Here is a 25,127-nt window from a genome sequence, read left to right on the forward strand (position 1 = left end):
TAAATTATATAACTTTTCAGGTACCATTTTGAGATGGAAGTAACAAATTTAGTGATTATGGATATTAAAAAATTTACTACCAAATTACTTCCCTTTCCTTTATGCTTCATGTATTTTTCTTTTGTATAAAAAATAAGGCAATATCTTTGCTATCCATAATCACAAAAAATATTACTCACAAAGTGTGAGTACATTAATTTAATATACGTTAAAATAACACTGCCTAATACTTGACATGCGAACGGTATCACTGTAAAGATCTTTTTTAAATTTTTTTTTCGACTTTCCAGCCTCATGTTTTGCAAGAACACGCTTGCAACATACTCTAATAGGTAAGTTTTAAAAGACAGTTTTCTGAAATATATAGTTATGTTTCAAACACATTATCATGCATAAACTAATATAATATAAACACATTAATTTAAATGTGATACAACAGAATGACTTCAAATTCACATCATCACTACGGTGAAATCTCAATTTGAAATATTAATAATGGTAATTAGCAAAATAGATTTAACTGCTAAGGTAACACGAATTAAACTGTCATATTTCTTCTTTGCCACACATGAAAAATACAGAAAATATTTTATTCTGGAAATACTGAGAAAATATGTCATTGACTTCATTGTACTTTATGAAGAGTTCTACATGTTTCATAACTTAAAAATACTAAATTTAGTGATTTTTTTTTTTTTTTAATTTCACAAAGAGAACACTTGTTTTCTACTCTGGGGAGGGATACGAAAAAAAAAAAAAAAAAAAGGTGGTATATTCTCCTTTTTTATATGTACTCAACTGTGACTTCACTGCAGTGCAAAAAATTACCTTCCAATAAAGCTTTAGGTTTCCCTCTTTTTTAAATATTTAACATATTCTCACAAAACCTTGTACAAATACAAATATTTAACAGCACAGATATCAGCTTATGATGGAAAACTGTTTGAAACATAACATTTTCTAGGAAGAAATACTATCTTTTTGTATGCTGTACAGGTTTTTGTTTTATATTGTCTTTAACAAACTATTAATTGCAAATACACGTAGTAGGATATCACATAGTAGATATACATAAGGCTGAAAAGTAAAGAAAATGCAAACCTGGAACCACTTGGCATGTCTCAAGGCGGCCAAGGCGTCCAGGCATTTCTGCCTGTCCAGAACATCCGGCGGGTCTTTAACAGTCTCTAGAAAACCAGATGATAGAAGACTGACATTAGCACAAAGGAGACTGAAAGGAATGGGTGTTTGACCTATGGGAGGTATGTCAATGTGCTGCCTTTTTCTAATAATAAACTACTTTCAAACTTTATACCTACTGTTCAGGAATACTAATTATAATAGCAAAAAAGTTGTAATTCTGTATTATTTATATATAAATATAAAATGAAATACATATATAGCAATTTGATTACATTTTTTAATATAACAAAACCACGTGAAATTAAAAATGACAATAACAAAACACTGGTTAAATTGAAACTTAATAAAATATGATTTCAGTATTTCATTAGAATATAGGATCTCCCCAATCCATTCACTATGCACATATGAGAAGTAGCATAACATTTTTAGAATGTAAAAAGATACATGTAAAAAATTTATTATTCATTTTGTGCTATGAGTGAGGTCATTACATATTTATTAACTTTATCCGACAAATTATATTAAATTTTTTAAATGTAGCTACAAATTATACTAAATTTTAAATGTATATAGAAGTTACATGAGTATATGCGATTAGAATCAGATATTAAAAAAAGCCTTTCTTTATCCCTCTCCTTTTTCCAGTGCTCATTTTAAAAAACACCAGCTTTATCTGGCTCCAAAGCATATATAATATTTTATGCTGTTTTATTATCTTACAAACTGTTACAAACATCCTCTTATGCTTTCCCCTAAAACAGTCATCTCATATACATGTTAAATGCATGAATATGTAAGAAGATATCTGTACACAGTCTCATTTTAATCCAGTTTTCATATTTTTTAAGAAAAAACATTATTACAAGGCCTAAGCAGCCCCGAAAAAAATCGTATATTTTGCCCCTTCTCTGCTAAAACATTTTTAAACATTTATATGAAATGGCATTTGAAGTATTTAGGCCAAAAATAAGCTTATTTAAATTTTACAATATTAAAAATCCAATTAATATATAAGAAACTTATCGGTTACAAATCGTACCTGCATTAATTTTACAAGCCATATTTTATTGATTATAACAGATGATCTATTTTTTCTGAGGTATTTTTATTTTAAAATGTTAAACATTTGTAGCCTTTAGAAGTTAGATGCAATTTATTTCATTATATTCCCTTCAGCTGTAACATCCTTAATTACATTCATATTGCAGAGCTCCCAACTTAAAATAAAAAAAGATATTTTTCTCAGGAACAAAAATAAGAGAATTTATTAAAAATAGTATGTACAGAAAATGCAGTGCTTAAACCCTTAAATGCAAACGGTACAAGAAATTTTTATGTAAACTTTTTACTTCACATACCTTTTAATAAATAAATGCATGAAAATAATAAAACTTTTAACATAATTGGTATCAAAAATAATATATTTTAATTCCTTAAAAAAGTGTTATATTTTTGTTTATCACATTTGCAACACAACCTAGCTTTTTACGAATGAAGTTTCCATCCCTCAACCACACAAAACCAAGAAATCATAATTACTATTGGTACACATTTCCCTTCATAAATTACATCATTTATGAAAATATTCCAAAAAGTTCATAAAACATTACTTATCTCAGGAAAATAAGACAAAAGATCACAATTTCTTACAACACTTAAAATTATCATTGTTTAGTAATGACAGAACACAAAGAACACTCTCGCTTTTACTTTGTACCAAATGGCTAACATGTACCGTATTGATCATTCCAAACATCTGATGCTCAACATCGAAAATGAAGCATCGTACTATCAGGCATACCAGTTCTCTCATACACAATGATAGCACACCACGATATTTAACTGATGAAACAGCCCTCCTTTTCTTTTATAAGTAACCAGGTAAGGAATAAGCACTTTCAGATAATAGAAATTACATTTTTGGATTAAGTAATGAAATACTAAGCCAAGTAACATAAAAAGAGAGATTTTAGGAATAAAAACAAATCAGGAGAAATGTATACTGGGTTGTAGGAGGGCAATCAAAAACTGCAACAGTTGGCATCTTTGAAATAAATTCAAAGAATCCAATATATTTAAATTACACAACTCAAAATAAAAGAACTCACAAAAATTGTTCTGATTTATCAGGAAGGTTTAGAATATAGATGAATCCAAATACTGAATCAGTTTAAAATGACTTACTTAATACTTTAATAACTTTATATTACAAATTTAATGCATATCTAACCTCCCATATTCACACATGCTTTTCTAGCAAGAAAACAAGAACTAAAATTAAACAATTGATAATTTTTTTTCAAATTATGCTTTTGAAACGATCAACTTCACTAAAAATGCACATCAGAATATATGAATAAATCTGCATGATGAATATAATTTTTTAAAATAAACCTATTAAAATAATATTAACATAGAACACTGATTTTTACAAATTCTTATTTTGTACAAAATATGACTTTCAAATAACAAATACATTTTAAGACATAAGACACAAACATTCTGAAATAAGGCAGCACATCATGACAACCACCCAGGGTGATCAAAAATCCTTCCAGGTCAGCCACCCACAGCATTCAACCTTCAGGATGTTGTTCCCCTAGAATGCTTCAAAGCAAAACTAAACAAAATATACATGTTACTTGACACATACTCAGTGTTTCATCATTTAAGTAAGCTAGAATGTAAACTGATTGTAAGAAAAACACGAGAACTTTAAAACCAGTGAACAAAGAATTCCTGAATGACTGAACAAATAGAACAATTTTCTGGAAACTATGTACATCTAAAGAAATGCTAACTATACAGACAATTATTAAAATATAACTGAACTAAGATTGATCAACAAATTCACTGATAAGTTATAAAATTTATAATATAAATCTTAGACTAAAAATATAAGATTTTACTTAAGTTCACCATGAAATATATAATTATCATAACACAAATCTGATATTCAGAACAGGAAAATTTACTGAAATCCACCATAAAATAAAATTAAGAGACTGTTTTATCTAAATTATTGAATCATCATTTTTTTATCAAAAAGTCTAGTTTTGGATAATTTTTAAATAATTATAAAAATGAGATTTCATTTACAGAGACAGAATGCGTTTAGCCTAGAAATAGAATCTTAACACACATGCTGCTTTGAATTAAAGTACCCTCATTCAAACCTTCCAATGGAAGACCTGACTCAAAAGTTAAAACGAGTTGCACACCCATTTCAAACAGGAAGGGAAAAATGGCACTGTGAGTACAAGATTATTTAAATTATTATATGTCACGAATAAAGTCTTTCAGATAACCTTTTAAAGAGTCAGAAGTATTTTTCAAAGTAAAACCAAAGCGTCGCATCTTATGGTGATATTTCACATAATATTGTATGATTATTGTCTTAAGTCTAAAAAGCTGCTAGTACAGTATAATTTCAATAATACATAAATATCTGTGATGTGTTGATTTTTAAATGCTTGATTTTCACAAAATTTAACATGGCAAATTTTTCCTGTAATCTTATTTTCTTATACGGGTATGTTTTCATACAGTTATTTATGTGTAAAATATCCAAAATACACGGTGAGAAATGTAAAACTCAAATTCCAAGGATTATACTTTACATTCTTCCCTCTGTAAAATGCTGCTTCAGTTATTGCTAATTTTGCTGGGAAATCATGGATAAAATTTGGATAATATTTTCTTATAATGTTCAGCATTATAGTAACTCCGAAATTATATAGAGAAAATATTTTTCAGAAGAGAAATGGACTAATCAGAAAACCAACGTGGATTTTAAACTTTTAAAAACAAACCTTTAAAGACTATTAGTTCTACAAGAAAACTTTAAAAGTTTTCCTGTAGAACTAGTGGTCTTTCATTGTCATTATTTGTTGCCTTGATACTGATGCAACATGCAAATTTTACTCCCATTTACTAGAGGCAATGTCATTTTATCCCTATCAATGAATATTTTTGTCTATTTTTTACAGCATGTATTCATTCCCTATGTCTGAAATGTATGCACAGCAAGTCTGACATTAGGTCCAATTGTTCTTCCATTAGAGAGCTCTGAAAAGATAATTCTACTTGAAATAGGCTATATTTTAGTTATTTCATAAAAAGGGAAGGACAGAGGCTATGACTGACACACTTGAAAATCTGATATTCGTTCTTTCATGCAGGCACACACAGGTCTTTTAACCGCATAACTTTTGTCAAATATACATGCATAATACCAGAAAGAGAATTTTGTTTAATACTATAATATCTCACACAATTTAAGACAGTGAGGGAATAGTTTTGCGAAGAAATTGTAAATATATGTTAATCTAACTTTTACTTGAATTCCAAAGAGGACATTTTTTAAGATATACCTTCACAATTGTTCAGCAGTTAATACACACAAAGAAAGAAAAAAGAAAAAAAAAAAGAAAAAAAAAACTTCTGGTTTCAGATAAACTTAATGAGGGTGGAGGGAAAAAAATTAGCTCATGGATTACAGCAAAGCACTCTTGAGCAATCGGTTTATAAGGGGAAGCATTCAATGAAATAAACAGGCCTATATTTACGTTACACTATGGAAATCAATTTTCCCACAAAGAACTTAATTATGGTGAAACAAAAGAGCATGTTATGGCCTACCCATAATATAGCAAAGGGAAATAGAAAAGACTGAAATTTTTTCGTTCATTATTCAACAGTACAACACTATTCGTTCATTACAAGTTCTCAAACCATGTTTAAAATTTTACTGTAATTCTACTTTTTATTCAAAATATTACTTAAAGTATGTAAAAAATGTATTTAAGTATACTTAAATAACTATTGCAAATAGAAATAATAAAACAGCAATAAATATACTAATACCTTAATAGTTTGGGAAGCCATTATAAATTACTTTGAGAAAAAACCAATTTTTCCTCCCACATTTTTCTTTATAATTATAAATTATTACAAACTTTCAAAATCTTCTTAAAACACATAGTATTTCAACTAGTATAACAATGTGTACATTCTTTGCTTTTTATCAGACTACTATTTAATTTGTTATATCTAACATAATTTAAAATAAAACATTTATTGCATAGTACTTTTTCCTCTGCCAAAACAAACATCTGCATCTTGAACATTAACTTTTGTTTTAATATTTTAAATTTTTCATAAATTCTGAATATTATATGAAGCAAATTATTTATTTAATTCTTTATCCTTACTTGAAAAAATTCTTAAAAAAAAAAAAAAAAGACTTGCAAAATAATAATAAAGTAATTAAAGCTGTTAATTACACCTACTGTGATTTTAAGATATTGTAAAAGTTAAAAGGACATAAACGAAAATTTCGGAGCAAGGCCTTCTGCAAATAAAATCTAATGCTGCTACACGAGTTTTGCTATAGCAAAATGAATCCCCGCACGAGCAAATACACGTTGCATGCAGAGAATCACATTAAATAATTTTTAAATCATATTAAAAACTTCTGGAAATGTAATATTTAGATATATTAGAAAATTAAACCATACAGCTCATGATTTAACATTCCCCTCCCAAAATAAAAGGCACAACTTTTCCTTTTATTCTGTCTGAATGTGATCCCTATTTTGTTATTTGGAAAGCTGGGTGCAAATAAGAAGCTCTGAATATTGCTACAGCAACCTGATTTACTGGCTGTATGACAGCAATTGTGTTTTGAGGAAGATACACTACCTTTATGTCTGGGTGCAGATTATTAAGATGTCAGGGATGGCATGGAGCATTTATCAAACAGTTGAATAATTTCAATATCAACTTCTATTTTCAAAAAATAACACTAGATTGGCGGAATGAAGCAGGTCAAAAATCAATTGTCAAATAAAGGTTGTGTCATTCATGCCGTTTCATATACATGATAGTAAACGGACAGACAGTTTTTACTGACGTTCTTTAACCCCTTCGAGCCGGTTAGCGCAAATGCGGGCTTATCGCGGAGGCCGGCAGTGTCTTATGCGAGCGTCTCTCCAGGGCAGGGGGCTTTTTTGCTACTAAGCCTAAATCCATGAAATTTCCGAAGTATCAACGCATTGTTTAATAATGCTCTATAGAGTATTTAAACGGCTTATGCTTTATAGATATTTTTATACTATATACTTTAATTACCTTATTTCTTGTTTAAATGCACATTTTATTTTCATTACTCACCATTTTATGACTTTTAACATTATACATTGGAAAATTAAATATGTTAAATTTCTCTTTTCGTATGAAAAATTTGAAAACAGGGATCTACACACATACCTACGTTACATTCCTTGCACTCGTAATAATTCATTTGCTGTTTTGGAGGATTTTTCCGGTAATGTGAACAAACGAAGCATCGTCGTCTCATTTTCTTATCAGTCTCTTCTGAACAAAGTTTTGGAAAATGTCTTTCAGTTAATCTTTCAGAATCAATATCTGAAATATTTTGCATCATTTCTGCTATTTCATGCTCTGTTAAACATTTTCGACGCTTCGACATTGCAATGGTAAAAACAGAAAGAATTCACGTCTAACAAGATCTAATTATTTTCTAAAAACTGAACTGCAAACTGAAATACCCAGCGCTTTAGTGCAAATAAAACTTCTCTACTTAAATAAACAACTACCACGTGCGAATCAAGTGCGATTTAAAGAGACGTCATAAATCACGCCATTCGGAAACATTTATTTCCCCTTTTGTTTATATAATCAAAAACACGTGTATGCGAGTCATGCTTCTCTCATTTCGAGTAGAAGGTCTAATGTACATGTATCTGAAACCATATGGACATACACTGCCATCTTGTGGCAGAAATTATAGTTTGAAAAACGTTCTAGGACACTGGCACAAACACGTGACAGTCGGTAGTGAACAGGAAAATGCTCTGGTACGCCTGCGTGTCGGCCGGGAAGTGAGTGTGTTCGTTGCTGGCACGTAGACTTTACAGTCGGCGCGAAGGGGTTAATACTTATTAGTTTTCAGATCAATAGAGAACCCAGCAGCAACCCCTCCCAACAACAACAGCATCATGCTAACAGCCTGAAAAGTGGGAATTGCCTTAGCTTCACTGTGTACGTTGGACCTCTCAGTCATTTCCCCTTGCCAAAGACCAATCTCATCCACATTGAATATCTTTCCAGGAAGTAACTTCCTTTTTAAATTGTTCCATGCAATTCTTCCAACAAAATTTTCGGCTGCTTCTACATCTTCGCTTGCCACCTCACTGCTGATTCTCCAATTATACAGATTAGATCTCCACCTACAGCACTGAAACCAACCACAGCTTGCTGTAAATGATTCTGTTGATTTTTTGCCCTCAAAGATACTGCATGCTTCAGTTTAAATTATTAAAAGGCTTATTATTTTGCAGCTGATTGTCAAACCAGATTACCATTAATTTCTCCACCTCGTCAGTTAGATCTTTTTGCTACCTAGTTAACCATGGCTTTAAATCCTATCGATTTCACCACCTTTCTCGCTGTAACTTTATCCTTTAAAATTGTTACAATTTTCAGGTGTTCCAACTTAGCGTGATATTATTATGTTATTGCCTTAAAAGTTCTGCCATCTTGTATAATTTTATTTTTCAGTTCAATAGCATTCCATCATTTCTTAATAATTTCTCCAGATGACGCCATACTTCTTTTTGATGACACCCATATTATTTTGGGATAATAAATATGTAAAATATAACGAACTCGCAGTGACTGATTGTTGGAATGGATTTGACTGAAAAGTGCATAGCAAGGCTACGCTCAACGTGCCCATCACCATTTGCCACAGAATGGTACACATGCTGAAACAGGGGATTCCCTGAACTGCAAGTCGAAACTCAATTGGTAGTTAAGCAGATAGGTAATAAAAGTGATGAGTACCTGCGCGTGTGTGTGTGTGTATACATATACACATATGGTCTAAAATATTTTCTGTAAAAGATTTAAATACGTTTGTACCCGTGTGTGTGTGTACATATACACATATGGTCTAAAATATTTTCTGTAAAAGGTTTAAATAAGTATATATACATGCACCTCGAAGTCCCCAGAAATTAAAACACTACTTAAAAAGAAAATGATTCCATGTATCAAATACCAGAAGCATTTTGGTATTTTAATCAAGAAAATATCTCATTCTTTTGCTGGTTTGGAGAAATTTTGGGTTTCAAAGTCGAATTGTTGGCCAATTGATGGGTTAAAGCTGAACCACATAAAATGCAAATTAAGTAATTGTTTTGGTCACATTATTTCTGTTGTACATTGATCCCAAGAAAATCAAGGATGTTTATAACTGCGGTCGCCTGCAAAAAATTTATTAGGAAGTTTTTTGATTCCCTGCACTTATTATCAAAGATTTGTTACAGGCAAGATCATAAAGCCTTTATATCAACCAATTGAATGAAAAAAAAGGTTTCATGTAGTGATAGCTTTGAAAAAGCATTTGACATCTGTTCCCATAGCTTACCCTCAACTCGAATATGACTTTTTTCTTTATACAGATGTTTGTAATGAAGAAACTGAAGCTGCTGTTTCACAATAAATTGACGACCAGGCACATGTGATTGCATATTCCCCAATTTGAAGAACATCCATTCATATTAAGAACAAATTTTACACCTACCATGGACTGTGTATGAATATCTTGGGACCAAAAACAAATGCATTAAGAATGCTGTTCATTATAACCCTGGACTTTCTACATTACAAATTACTACTAGCTATGATCTTTGCCCCATAACGTGCTTTTCGGACAACTACAGGATGTCTTTTCTGCCTGAGCAGTAACTCACAGATCTCCAGACATTTTTTAGAATATATTTATCAATTCACCAGGGAAAGAACCAATACAGTAATCAAGATAATGAAGACGTGTATGCCAAGCTGACAGAGAGGGAATCCAAGCATCGAGATGGAGCCCGATTGTGAAATCCCAAGCTGCAGACTTCCTGGAAGCTACTTAATGTCATCAAGACGGTTAATGACAGTGGTGTATATGTAAAGAGCTTGTTTTTCTGCAGTAATGTACTACAACAGACTTGCACCTTACAATGCTAATTTGACTTAATCATACCTGTCTTAGGGATTGTGCTATTCACGACATGCAGCCTTTAAGGAGGGTGCGATATAGTATAAATTTCTGCAAATAGTTGAGTCCATTTTACTTTTTCCCTCACCACAATACAATTATTCGCTGCATTTCGTACACATATGCGTAAAGAAATGTAAATCTTTTTAATTCAATATTTACATTACAAAAATAGCTCAAGAAAAATTGTTACATGTAAGCACCATAGACAAGAAGCGGACTATTATGTTTAGGGAAAAGAAAACTGAAATATTTGTCAGTCATTCAAGAAAAAATGTTGGAAAATAATTTTTTAGTTACCTACAGTTTATTAATATAAAAATAAATTTACATAAAACTTCGAGAATTACTTTATAAATAGGATTTGTAAGATGAAACTTAGAGATTCCTACTACAGTTAAAGGGGAAAAAAAAACACTACTCCCAAAACACTAAGCATATCCGTAAAGCCTACCTCCACTAGTACTAGCATCAGCATTGGATTCACGCATGACAGGAGAAGTCAGAGTAACTGTTACTGTAATCTTTGGTTCAGTCACAGAACTGACTACTATGGCTGCTTCCTCTAGACTTCTTTTAACTTCATACTTGTCATCTGGAGCAACGGTCTGAAAAACATGGGCATAATATAGCGTTGAAAACAAGCCAAACTTAAAACAATTGTAAATATCCAATTCATATGAAAAAAATAATAAATACATATTTTGATTACTTAAAAATTATTTTTACTCCTTGCTAGCCTTGAAATCTTAAAAACAAGAGATTTTTGCAAGCAAGCAAAGAGAAACTGAGAAGTTTTCAAGTTGGGTAGTGACACCATTTCTAAGAAACTCCAAATTGACAAAAAATTATTTCCTTTTATAATACATGGTTCAAGTTACTGTATAATTTCTAGTTCATTTCTGATGGAAAATATATTAGCATTTAATTGACTATTCTAAAATTTACGTTCTAATGCTAATTTTTTTTTTTTTTTTTTTTTTTTTTTTTTTTTTTTTTTTAATTTTCTTACACTTTTATCCCAAGAAAATCCTGAATACTGAAGTAAAGCTTTTATTTACCAAAGGACTTTTAATATGATGCAAATAAAATTATAATTAATGTACAAAGTATTAGTGTAGATAAACTTAGTTATGTACCATATACTGAAGTAAAATACAAATAGTCTATGCTTGAATCTGCATATAAAAATCTATAAATGTCTAACAGTAGATTAAGACAACTTAGATCAAATAAAACTTAATACGACAAGCATCTATAGTATGCAAAACGGAAATAATACAATTCAGATGAATTATAATGAAGATTATTAGAGGTGAGGGACTGGAATTTTCCTAATTCAATCAATTTCACTTACTGCTGGGAAACATTTTCCTTGGTAAAGGCTAAAAATTAAAAACCGGGGGATTTGGTGATCTACCAGGAGATGTAAAACTGGGAGAGTTGGCAGCTTAATTTCTAAAGTTAGCATTCTTGTACTTAACTTATACCTATAAATCATGCAACTTTCCAATGGCATACTTGCCAACCTATGACACTCAAAAATCAGGAGGTTTTTCACAATGTTAAAAAGACTTTTTAAATGATAAAAATATAGTTTTTAATAATGAATTAACTTTAAATAGTTACTAAGTCTTAAATGCAAGCAACACAAAAATACCTTAGACATAAAAAACATTTTTATTACTTGCATCGTTTAAAAAAAAAAAAAAAAAAAAAAAAAAAAAAAAAAAAAAAAAAAAAGACACTTTAATCAGTTTTTGTACAGATGTTATGAACAGTGGCAGATTTTGCTTAAGATAAGAAAGAAACTTCATAATTTTGTTCATAGCAATTGAAACGCAGGCCTGCTTTCACTAATAAAAGTTTTTCTAATGTGTCATCCCTAATATTAGATCTAAATTTAGTCCTCGTTTTCACAACACTGAAAATCCTCTCACATTCCGCATTACTATGGGGAACTGTCAAGATGGCCAACATGAATCTAGACAGTTCACTATATTTTAAAATTCCATTAGTACCTTTCAGTTTTCCAATTAAACTCCATTGGGTGTCAATCGTAGCTGATTTTAAACCTTCATCCAAGTTTTCTAATTGTAAACTGCAAAAATGCGACTGTAGTATATATAAGTAGCAACATCAATAACATCATCTTTCATGACTAAATGAAGTAACACAGGAAATCTGTTCAAAAAGTACCTTATATCAGAAAAAGATGCATTTGCTAGAGCAGAAACATCAGCAACTTTAGCATGCAAAATCACTTCATCGTTGACTGGAAATTTATGTAGTATGTAATCACATACTCGACAGAAGTAACTTCTAACATGAAGATAAAACTTATTTTTGTCTTCTGAAAATTCTTCCACTACTTTTGTAGTTGCAGCTCCTATTACCAAATCTTCATCTTTGTTCTGATTTTCTATTTCACCATAAATCACATCATATATAAAATTACAAGACAAAACACCAACTGGTTTTACAAACTTTGATAAAATGTCTTAAACAGATCACAAATCATTGATTGCAAAACATGAATTAAAGGAATTTTGCTTTGTAGAATTGTGTTAAGAACATCGAATGATGGCAAAATTATTGTAAAAAAAAAAGCAAAAAGCTTTTGTTAAGGTCCGAAGAAAAAAACATAAATATTCGCTCTTCACATGATAAAGTAATCGGAAAATGTTTTGTGTGTTGAGAATTTTTTTTATTTTGAGAGAAATTTGTATCAGCTTTACGCTTATATTTTGCAGTATTATTTTGAGAACTGCCAGTTGTATTGCTGAATGATGCAGAAATTACTTTAGGTATTTTATAACTTTCAATAGAGCCTTATCTTAACTCTCGAAGCATTTTTTCTTCTTTAAAAAATGCAAGAAGTGGGTTCCATTGATTGAGGATTCTAGATAAGCATTTCTTTAAAGACAGCCAGCATGTACACACGTTTCAAAATTTTTCTCATTTCAGTATTATGCAGATGTTGGAACTGTTTCAATTTTTCCTTTCTTTTAGAACTCCTTTCAAGATAATAAACATCAACAATGTGTTCATCCACCTTTATTGGTAAGAAGCTGCCCCTTTTTCAGCTGCTAAATTTAAGAGGTGACGGGTGCACCTCATAATCTGCAAATCTGAATTTGCCTTTCTTAAGACGCCTGCAAAACCAGTTTTCAAGCCTACCATTACTGGTGCATTATCGGCACCAAGTGTTAAGCAATTATCCAGAAGGACTGCATTTTCTTTTAAAGTTTTAATAATTAGCTGTGCTATATTAAAGCCTGTCTTCTAAAGCGGGAACAGAAAGTAAACTGCACTCAATTTCTGAAGACTCTGGATTAAAAAAAGAAACAACAATCGGATACAGTTTTGAATCAGTATTATTGCTTCCATCTGTACAGAGGCAGAACGGAGCTGTTTTAATGCAATCAATAACTGAAGATTTATTTTTCAAACCCATTTCTTTAACAACTGCATCTGTTTTGGTCCTTGCACTAGAGTATTTCTTAGCGATTTCACTATCGAAAAACATTTTTCTAAATAAAGCTGCAGCGTGATCCGGTGCATTCAGTGGCAGGTTGTGCTCCAGTAAAAAGGCAGACAACAGACATTCTGCATTAATCACTTTTTGGTCTTTTGTTTACAAAGAAAAATTTAATTTTTCGTTTTTTTTTTCCAAAACAACTAATGTTGTCCTTGTGTTTTTGTGTACACACATGTTTGAGAACATCCGCCCTTTCTACTATGCGAAATCGAAAAATCGCAACGACAGATGGTACACATTCCAAATTTATTACATTTCCTTGAGGAAATAATGGAAGGAAAGTCAGCTGTGTACGATTTTTGAAACGTGCACGAGTATTTCACATTTTTCGCAGACAAATCAAAAGATGACAATTTCTAAAACTATTTCCCGAAGGCCCGTGTACTCACACAACTCAGGACAAGATGAACGAAAGAACATCCAAATAACGGCCTTGAGCTTGCTTTCTGCTCATTGGCTAATATATGGCAGATGACACGCAGTGGAGCTTGATGCCCATTGGAGAACTGGAGAACGACGTTTCTGGATACGTATGCTGTCACTCACAAGGCAGAAATTCTCATCTGATTCGCAAAGTTTTGCTTCAGATATAATCTAGAGAAAATTCAGTTGCTTTCAGATGTTCAAAATCACTTTTTTTGTTTGTTCAAATAACGAAGTATTAAGCCAAGTTCCATAAAAACCATGAGAAATATTACGAATAAGGAAAAGTCAGGAGAAATATATTGTAAATCGGGTTGGCGGGAGAGCAGTCGAAAATCGGGAGAGTTCACAACTCTGCAATAGAATACAGTAAAGTGCACATTTGATAATCCGGCATCTTATGTATGGGCACATCTGATAATCTTGAGCCATTTTCACCAAAATTTCGACCCTATGATCACATTGCTAACATTTTATTTAGCAATATTCTGAAAGGCTTAATTTACATTGCATCTTTTTGCCATTTGCAGTCTATCCGATGTTTTAAACTTCACAAAAATGTTTATCAGAAATGAATGGGATGATTTAAAAGCAAAAACTAATTAAATATAATTAACAATGAATAAATTTTTTTACTAATAAGCTTGGCCTATGATCTACGTTTTAAGAATTATCACATGAAGTTTTTCCATTCTTCAATAGATTCAACAGATTAAAACAAAAGGTTTGAGGAACTGTACAATGCGATATCGTGGTTTTGTTAAATTCCTGAATGTGCAGGATTATTGAACTTTTAATTATAGTCTCACTATAGCATATATATATAAAATAAGCCATACGGCAGTAAGAACGCTTTCAAAGTAACAGCAATCATCAACTACATTTTTCAAAATTCATTTATAACACTTTAGACTACAAGGGAGAGAAAAAAAAATCGTAAAGAAACAAGATTTTAGGGGTTTCTATCTTGCCAGGTCAATTTTAGTCTACTCTAATAAACAGGAAATAGTTTAAGAAGTGAAAGCAATGTTTAAAAATGTTCTCAAAGATACATAAACTTTGTTCCTTTCTTGTTATAAAATGGTTATGATTTAATGCTTGTTGTGTAAATATGCCTTCTAACACTTAAACAAAACACCATTCGAATAGTTTTCAAAAATTTGTAATTTTTTTATTTCAAATCTAAATTTTTAAAATTATTGAAAAAATTAAAAGCAATCCATATAAATATAGTACTGATATAAAACATCTCATTAAGAATGAATCTTAATATATAATTAAAAAATTACTTACATGCAAAAATTTTAATAACATTAAAAACTTAAAAATCATGAATACAACATTCAACTCACTGCAAGTTGCTTGGGCAAATTGTCAATAACTCTTTCTAATAATGTACGCGTAGGCTTTTCAGCACACATGACTACAAGCTGCACACTAAGATCACCAGTAAGTACTAGTCCTTTGGCAAGCACTCCAACACGCATTACTCCCTTCAATACTCTATATGGCTGGGCACTGTCTTTATTACCTCTATTAAAAAACAAAAATTAACACATTATAAACAGAATTTACTTACTAGACTAGCCTGAACATAAGAAAGCCTGAATTCTTAAGGTATTTTACATGATAAAAATCATCTATCTGCATATAACAACATTTCATGTCTGAACTTTATATGTTCAAAATGGTCTACAATTAAGAAAAAATTTTAATAAACTAAGTAAAGAGGTTTCTTTAAATTTGAAAGTACATCAATAACAACAAACATCATATAAAAACATCAATCAGATGGATTCGAGTGTTAAAATTGTATATTTTTGTTGAAAAACGATACCCGAAATTTTTTACAATTACAATACTACCTTTACCTTGTACAAGAAAGTAAAAAGGATACCGCATTTCTCATTTTCAGCTTTGTGAGCACAAAATATATGCAACCCTAGCAAGTACTCATTATCATTACATATAACAGAACTAATTTAATGTACACAACTATAGGCATTTAAATTACTTACTCTGCTGGCTTAACATCCTTTTTATCTTCAGGGTTTCCTTTCGGCACATCTCTAAATTAAAAATAAACAAATTAACAACATAACATATAAAAATATTTTACAATTGTATACACAATTAATATAAAATAAAATATTTAAAATAATTAAGCTACAAAAGCATGCATACTTTTTTTCACTCTTTTCGGTTAAATAATCTGACACCAACTTTAAAGCTTTTTCTGAATTAGTAATTATTTTCTGCACAGCATTCAACTCCTCCTCTTTTGGATAAATTTGAGTATGCTTTGCTATCACATGGCGATCATCAACCGAATCTGGTCTTCTAATCTACAAAAATGAATATAATCAAATTATTAGGCAATTAGTATCTTAAATATTGAAATATATAATAAAACTAATTCTTTTTATAACATTCACAATTTTATTGCATAATATGCTAAAAAAGGCTGCACCCATAAGGAAAAAGGAGCCTTTACCATTTTTTAGCAAGATGGAAAAACACAGATGCGTTATAACATTTCAGATAGCAAATTACTATTTATGTTATTACCAGTCATCTTAGCTCCAAGATATAAAGATAAGATATAAAAGTATCAGAATTTCACCATAGGTTGTAAAAATAAAGCCCCACTGTAGTATTTGTGCAAGTCTGCCCCAATTTTGAGGCAGACCTTGGATGAGGTCTAAAGGTATTCCCCACCTCTTCCTCTCTCATTTTAAAGGACTTTCAGCTTGCCAATATTTTGAGCGCCACACAGATACTCTGCACCTTAAAACACATATGCCTTCTCTGAAATTCAAACTCCAATTAAAAGTTCAGCAGTCACCATTGTATAGCCAACTACACAAATCGAAAATAAATGTCTTTGAGATGACATATAACAAAAAGTTAATCCTCGAAGACTTCTAAAAATATATTTCTCTATTGCTTAGTTTAAAATGACAAAGGCAAACAGCAAGTGACTTAACAGATTATAAATTCAGCCTGGAGTAAGCTATGGCAGATCATACTGCAGGCAGAAACTGAAGGCCTTTTTCTTGGGGGGGGGGCACTTAATGACATCTGTACCTCTTGACAGAATCAGACGTGGAAGTTAACAATGGAAGACTTGGAAGCACTACAGAATTGCAGAAGAGAGTTCTCCACGGAAGAGCATGAATAACTTCGGGTGCACCAATAAAAGGCAAAAAACGAGGAGGAAATATCTTTAGGAGAAAAGGAAGTAAGCCTAGTTGTTTGATATGTAAAATTTACACCGAAGTACAGTGTACAGTACAATGAACCCCAATAAAGCACTGCAGGCATTGCATAAGCATTTTCGGTACTTTTCCGTTTCGCCGGCGCAAATCTCGCCAAGCAGACTTTATTGGCGACAACATACAGTATACACATAAAAAATATTTAAAAAATGTTAGTTTTAAGAATTCTTTTTTTGAAGGCATAAACATTTTAATATCGCTTAAAATTTTATAAAAAACCAATAAATAAAGACAATAAATTTGTAAAAAAAACATTAATTTAAGAATTTACTATGCTTTCATGGTTCACCATCCTGATTCGCCGGTTCATATCACGTGACCCCAAGCGATCTCATCTCACGTAAACTACTCTACAAAATTCTAATGCTCTCAGTAATTATCTACATTAATTTCAAGTTAAATCTTAATTTGGAACACAAGTTTAAATGCAAGAAATATTTCAATTCGTACGAATAGCTTACTCAGAAATTATGTAAAACTGCAGTGCTTTACTTCGCTAATGCATTCTCATTAGAATTGAATTTAACCCTTGACTTTACCTTTTCTATATTTTCGGCTTCAGGTAAGCACTGTGATTGCATTCTAATTGACTTAATTACCGAAAATGGCCTTAGACATAAAGCTGAACTATCTGATAAAAATTCTATGCAATTATATGCCAGTATTGAAAAAAAACAATCAATCTGATAAGAAAAAGCTGCGACTTGTTTTGAAAATGAGGCGTAAAAGGTTACCAGCGAGAATATTCCGTTTGGCATCGGTTGTACCATTATTGGCAACTTTATCGCTTGCGTCGGCAAAACGGAAAAGTACCGCATTTTCTACTTGAATACCATTTCTTCTTTACAAATGTGTAAAAAGTATCAAAAATACGGTTTTTTTAAGGAAATCCGGTGATCCTTAAGAAAGCCAGTTACCTGATTTTCTATGGAAGGCAATTCCACCATCCAAACTGTCTTCCTGTTTTCTGTCTCATCACCTTCAATTTATGTTATCAACTGCACTTTGTACAGAAAAAATTTTCATCCAACTTGTTTGTTTCGTACCATGTTTATTAGCCCAAGAGGCACTGACCCACAAGAGCTATTAATCTCGAAATGGCATTTTGCGCAAATCACCAAAACATTTTCAAATTATTGCCACCAAATTATTATTGCACTGTAATACATTTGAAGAAATTGTATAGTGAATAATCTGCATGAATGTATGTATATTTCTCGCATTGTGAAAAAACAATGGTACCCAGAGCCATCTAATTTTAAATAATGCAGTCCTCCACCTGAATCTGGGCACCCTGAAGCCCAAATTTTTCATTCGTTTTATTACCTATTTCATATTTTATTAAACTCTAAATGAATTTTTGAATGATTTAAAAGCAAGCAGTGGCAACACTGTGTGAAACGAAATATTTTTACCTCCAGCGCTCAAGACTGTCTATCAGAAATTCTAAAGATATGCTGTTTTTAAATAGCCCAAAGGCTCTTAAAATGTGTATGTAAATGAAAATGGTTTCATTTTACAAACACTGAATGACAACAGCTTTCATGAATAAATTACATTTATGAACTGAGATTAAACTGCATTTGGATAAGGCAAAGCACATGAAATAAGGAAGATTAAGGATGCATGACATCATTGCAAGCATGTGTAAGTAATTTGAAATGAACACAATTAAAAACAAATTGCTGCAAAATAAGTATAACTTCGCATTAATGAAGATATGACATCCCGAATTCTTTAATCATCAAGGCATGTAATATGACATTAAAAACTATAAAAAAGGGTGCACATTTAATAAGGAACTCATCTAACCATAACTACTCATGTTAACTACGGTAAACCACACACACAAAAGAAAATTCAACAATTGTTAAATCATGGAGATGAGTAATAATACCTTTCATATTAAGAGCAGAAATTATTAATACCTAAAATACCCCCGCCTCCTCGGAGAGAAAAATTACACAGCTTTTGCTCATTATTTTGAGGTATGGTTGAAAGAAAAATTTCGCTCTCAATATCTTACTCTGCCACATCTGGCAGTAAATAAACTGAAAATGCACTCACTTTCAATTTATCCCGCTATGGTGTAATCTACCTTCATCTGTGACTTTGTAATATCCTTTGAAACTGTTTTACATTACGTAAATATTTCAAAGTTACTTCATGAGTCATCATTATGTGAGAAAATTTCCTCTCACATTACACAGCAATACATTTCCTACAGTTTATCTTTTATATACTTGGACATAACAATATCATAAAGAATGATCTAATCAAAGGAGTGATATATATATATCTATATATATAAAAAAATGTAGTAAGCTCACCTAAAAGTTACCAAGAGCTGCTGCTCCAAAAAGTTCAACACGTTACAAAAAATTAATACATATGAAAATCAAACATTAAACATGTAAAACATTAAAAAACAGAATCAGATAAAAAGGTAAGCGGAAAATGGTAAATTAGCCCAACTCGACTTCCAAACTGGCTTTTCAAGGGAAATTTAATTTATTTGAACGTCGAATCAAGCTAACCCCATTACGCGTTTCGCCGAAACAGACAATTGATACTTTTACGCTACAAATTTTTTTTTTTTTTTTTTTTTTTTTTTTTTTTTTTTTTTTTTTTAAATTTAGACAAAGTGTCTTGGAAATTTTAATAGTCTCAATTCTGTGTTCCAATTTCCCGACGCGTCCGCACAAAATGACACATTAAGGTGTTAAATATGTTAAACTATACCTAAACTCTTAAATCTAGACTAAAATCAAAATTAAAATAAAAATAAAAACGAAAATAAGTAGCGGTCAGCTATTAGTCCTAAATATGCAAAAAACATACGGGCTGGGCCTGTAAGCTTAGCAAGCAATTTAATTTTTTATATATTTTAGAAATCTGTAATGAAAAACTGTAATTAAATAAAATAAAAGAAAAGAAAATTAAGATGATAACAAACTAAGTGGGTCTTGCTAGGACCAAGAAAAAAGTTGTAACAAAAGAAACAAAAAACTGACCTGTGGCGATGCAAAGCTCTCCCTCTTAAAACTAGTTGAAAAGTGCTTGCAATTCCCTTCTGTGTACTTCATCCAAATGACGTACGTAGGGGGAAGCGAAGTTCTGTGGGCATTAGCCAATATGAAGAGATTTCCGTTAGGTCAACTAGTTATCAACCACCATGTTATACAAGATAATAGCAAATGTAACTGCCAATTGACTGTCTACAAAAAATATGTCGATCCTTTCCACCAACATATTATTACAGGATATCTTAATATTGTTGAAGATGTTGAATTACATAACCTTTTGCAACTTGGCACCAAATTTCGTCCTACTTTTGGTATTAATAGACACGTCTGCCTCAAACAATTCAATAATGATTTTGATAAATTTATTATTTTAGCTAGTAATAGATCCAATTTACCAACTACAACTTTTCTTGAATGGAAAGTTGCACTTATTAAAGAATTTCAACTTTTGCTGTTCAAGGCACCTTGTTTCAACTCTCGACACAATAAAAAACGCCTGAAGGATCTAATTCAAATATTGCAAAATCACTTTATCATCACAAAGATTGACAAAGCAAGCAACAACTTTAGTATTATTTGAGAAAAATTCTACTACAACCTTCTGCATAAAGAGTTAAATAACACCTGCACTTACCAAAAAATCACTACCAGTGCTCAGATTCTTCTCAATAAATTTAAAGCACTCCATAAAAGACTAAAAATACAACCCCAGAAATATAACAACAGGTTTGCCAATCTCTATGCCTTACCTAAATTTCATAAGTCTCCAATAAAATTCAGGTTCATAGCGAATAGTACCAAAAGTTATCTCAAAGAAATAGATTATCTCTTTGCACAAAAACTTCGTATGATACGTGACCTAATCAATAACTTTGATTTTGAGGGTTTGCATTGCAACTGGATGATCTCTAGTAACGAACTAGTTCTTAAAACTATGAATTCACTTAAAATAGACCATATCCAATGCTACGACTTTGAAAACCTTTATACATCTCATCGAATGCAGCCTAAACACGCATCAGCGAGGAACCTGGGAGAAGGACAATTGGGTGGAACTATTGATAAGTCGTTAACGGTTGGAGTTACTGATCTACGATTGGCTAATTCTTCAAAACTAGGAACGCACTCAACACGTGATATATGATAACACGAGTATTCAGCCAATCATCGGATGAATTAGTTGGTTCCGTTTTGCGTACTGGTTCTCCTGCTCTTGTTTCTGTAAAATCCGTAGTTTTTCATGAATTTCCGTAGAAACTACGGAGAATCTGTAGTAGTTGGAGTCTATGTAATTTACCATTTTCCGCTTACCTTTTTATCCGATTCTGTTTTTTTAATGTTTTACATGTTTAATGGTTTGATTTTCAAATGTATTAATTTTTTATAACGTGTTGAACTTTTTGGAGCAGCAGCTCTTGGTAACTTTTAGGCGAGCTTACTACATTTTTTTATATTTTACTTATTTTGCAGCATATTGCACAAGATGTTTTCTAGACCAAAATTAGTTTTTCAAAATTGTAATTACTACCTTGCTTGATATATCTATATCTATATCTATATATATATATGAATTATATTCTCAACAGAAATTAGTTTGAGAACTACACATTTTTAGATAATAATATTTACAAGTTTTAATCACTGTTCAGAAATCTGGGTATATAAAATAATGGTGAATTAATAAACATCAGCTAATACATTTTAGACCACAAGACCAGTGACATAATTTCATCAGGATAAAAATTTGCCACAGTCAATTAACACTGTTATATAACCATGATTATAAAACTATCACTAAGTTTTAATCATAAAGATAAATAACATATGGTATAAATACTTGTATTAGAAATTAGTGCTCATAAAATTGGGAATATTTAGTGAACAATGGTTATAACTAAAGGTCAACTAATAAATTTTAGACCTAGAAGTTTTTTAGCTAACAATGGTTATAAGTTTTACTCAGTTTTTAGAAATACGGATATGGCAAATCATAAATCATCAATTCATACATTTTAGATTCTCAAGAACAGCAATATTCCATAGTTTAATAAAGTGGATGGACAAAAATATGGAAACACCTTGTGAAATGCATGTTTGAAAAGAAAGATTGATTTTAATGAAATATGCATGTGGCGCTGGCATTTTTGACTACTGACGCCACCTATACAACTTCGTAAATGTGCTAAACAGTTCAGTTGTTGTCGGAGTACTGTTATATGAGGTTGTTATTGCATTATGTCAGAGTTAACAGACTTCGAACGTGGGCAAACTGTTGGAGCACGTATGGTAGGTGCTTCCGTAAGCAAGGTAGCTGAGGTGTTTAGTGTTTCAAGAGGTACTGTATCGAAGATTTATTCCGCATATTTAAAAAGCGGAAAAACATCATCTGCTAAATCACAGCGCGGATGAAAGTGTGTCCTGAGTGATCATGACAGACGATCATTAAGGGCAATTGTGACAAAGACCACAGCTGCAAAAGTTACTGCTGAAATGAATGTTGTGTTACCGAACCCTGTGAGTACCAAAACAATTAGAAGGGAGCTTCATAAACAGGGAATTGCTGGCCATGCTGCAATTGAGAAGCCACTCATCAGTGATGCTAATGCCCGTAACAGGAAAAGGTGGTGTTTAAGTCATAAAGCCTGGACCATAGAGCAGTGGAAGCGAGTAATATGGTCTGACGAGTCTTCTTTCACATTGTTTCCCACTTCTGGCCGAGTTTACGTCTGGAGAACGCCATCTCAAGCCTATAATACAGACTGCTTGTAGCCAAGAGCGAAACATGGTGGGGGTTCTGTTATGGTTTGGGCAGCCATATCGTGGTTCGCTGCTAGCCCCATGATAACTGTGTCAGGGCATATGACTGCCAAGACTTATGTGAACATTTTGGCCGATCAAGTTCATCCCATGGTACAAACTTTGTTCCTCAATAGTGATGGTGTCTTCCAGCTCACATTATCCAGGACTGGTTTTCTGAGCACGAGGATGAGTTGTCTTATCTCCCCTGGCCACCACAGTCACCAGACCTGAATATTATCAAACCTTTGTGGTCTACATTGGAACGGAAAGTGCATTCTCGTTATCCACCGCCAACATTGTTATCTGAACTTGCCACCGTTTTGCAGGAAGAATGGTACAATATTCTCTTGGCAAACATACAGGAACTGTATTTATCCATTCCGAGAAGACTGCAAGCTGTTTTGGATGCTAACGGGTTTCCTACACCATATTAAGCAAAGAAACACGTTTTTTTAAAGGTGTTTCCATATTTTTGTCCAACCCCTGTAATATTAATATACTCATTCATCTTTCATATACTTGGATATAAAAATATCACAAAGAATCAGCAAGAAGGTTTTAATCATCAAGATGAATAATAAATGATATAAATGCTTCTTGTATTACAAATCACTGTGATTTAAAATAGGAGCTTTTAGGAAACAATAGGTACAAGTTTTACTCATTTAATCAGAAGTATGGATATGGTAAATCATGAAGCATCAAATAATACATTTTAGATTACCAAGATTTGTAATCTGCCATAATTTAATAAATAATATTTATACACTCTATTCATCTTTCATATACTTGGATATAAAAAATATCACAAAGAATCAGTATGCAGGTTTTAATCATTAAGAAGAATACTATACGGTAAATACATTTGTATTAGAAATCAATGCAATTAAAACTAGGAGCTTTTAACAAATAATGGTTGTACTCATGTTTCAGAAGTTTAGATATGGCAAATCATAGAGAATCAAATAATACACTTTAGAACCCCAAGATCAGTGATACATTTCATTGAGATAAAAATCTGCCATTTGTCAATAAACAGTAATGTTTATAAATTCTTTATTCATATAAAAGGGATTTACAGATTTTCAGCATGCATTTTAAACCATTGTGACAAATAATATGACCTATACATGTGTAAATTTAAATATTAATGTGATTAAGAATTAGAAAATTTTAGGGAATAATGGCTGCAAGTTCTCTTCCACGTTTTGGAAAATACAATAATAAAATGAATTTTTAAATCATAACAATGAGACATAATACTTGACAGAGATTGAAAGGCATGATGAATAGACATACACTTACAGCTGGTGGTCCTATACCAACAGGAGGCATTCCCATTAAGTATGGTCTAGGTGGAGGAGGTGGTGGCATTGGAGGACCAATGCGCGGCTCACGACCAAATCGACGGTGCCATTCATAGTATTCCAATTCGTCCTCATAACGTCTGCGCTCTTCCCAGTATATTCTTTCCTCTTCTTCCATAAGCCTACAGCAAATATATTACATCATATGAAAAATGGCATATACACACTCAAACACATATTCATCAGAAACAAACACGACTGAAAACTAAGAACTAAAACATAAGGGGAGATTATGATTATTAAACAATATTCCCCGACGGCCATTCTTTCCTCTGTACTTTTTTTAAAATTACAAATAAAATGGTATTTCAAGATGAATTTATATGAAACTACCCCTGTTTTTTCTTACAAGTAAATCCCATGTAAAAATTCACTCTAAAACCTTCATAAGTTTTAAAAAAAAACTTAAGATTTTGCCATTTTTTGCATTTCAATGAGTGATTGCAACTCGAAAAATTAAACTTTGGTGGG

The 25,127-nt window shown here is 31.7% G+C and overlaps 1 protein-coding gene across 3 annotated transcripts in view; it reads right to left on the minus strand.

Moving 5' to 3' along the window:
- Positions 1-25,127, minus strand: part of Zn72D (Zinc-finger protein 72D) — a 100,288-nt gene that overhangs the window by 20,151 nt on the left and 55,010 nt on the right. For 2 of the 3 annotated variants that reach the window (XM_085813465.1, XM_085813463.1), the window contains 6 exons: positions 24,589-24,778; positions 16,371-16,531; positions 16,205-16,255; positions 15,539-15,719; positions 10,677-10,830; positions 1,102-1,187 (listed from right to left, as the gene is read on the minus strand). In XM_085813465.1, the coding sequence (XP_085669591.1) occupies positions 1,102-1,187; positions 10,677-10,830; positions 15,539-15,719; positions 16,205-16,255; positions 16,371-16,531; positions 24,589-24,778 (823 nt within the window). The remainder of the gene's footprint in view (positions 1-1,101; positions 1,188-10,676; positions 10,831-15,538; positions 15,720-16,204; positions 16,256-16,370; positions 16,532-24,588; positions 24,779-25,127) is intronic. The other variant, XM_085813464.1, reaches the window with a different exon arrangement.

The sequence above is a fragment of the Stegodyphus dumicola genome, chromosome 3 (genome assembly GCF_044657685.1).
Source record: "Stegodyphus dumicola isolate Sdum_Otavi_A_Nest chromosome 3, ASM4465768v1".
NCBI classification, from domain to species: domain Eukaryota; kingdom Metazoa; phylum Arthropoda; class Arachnida; order Araneae; family Eresidae; genus Stegodyphus; species Stegodyphus dumicola.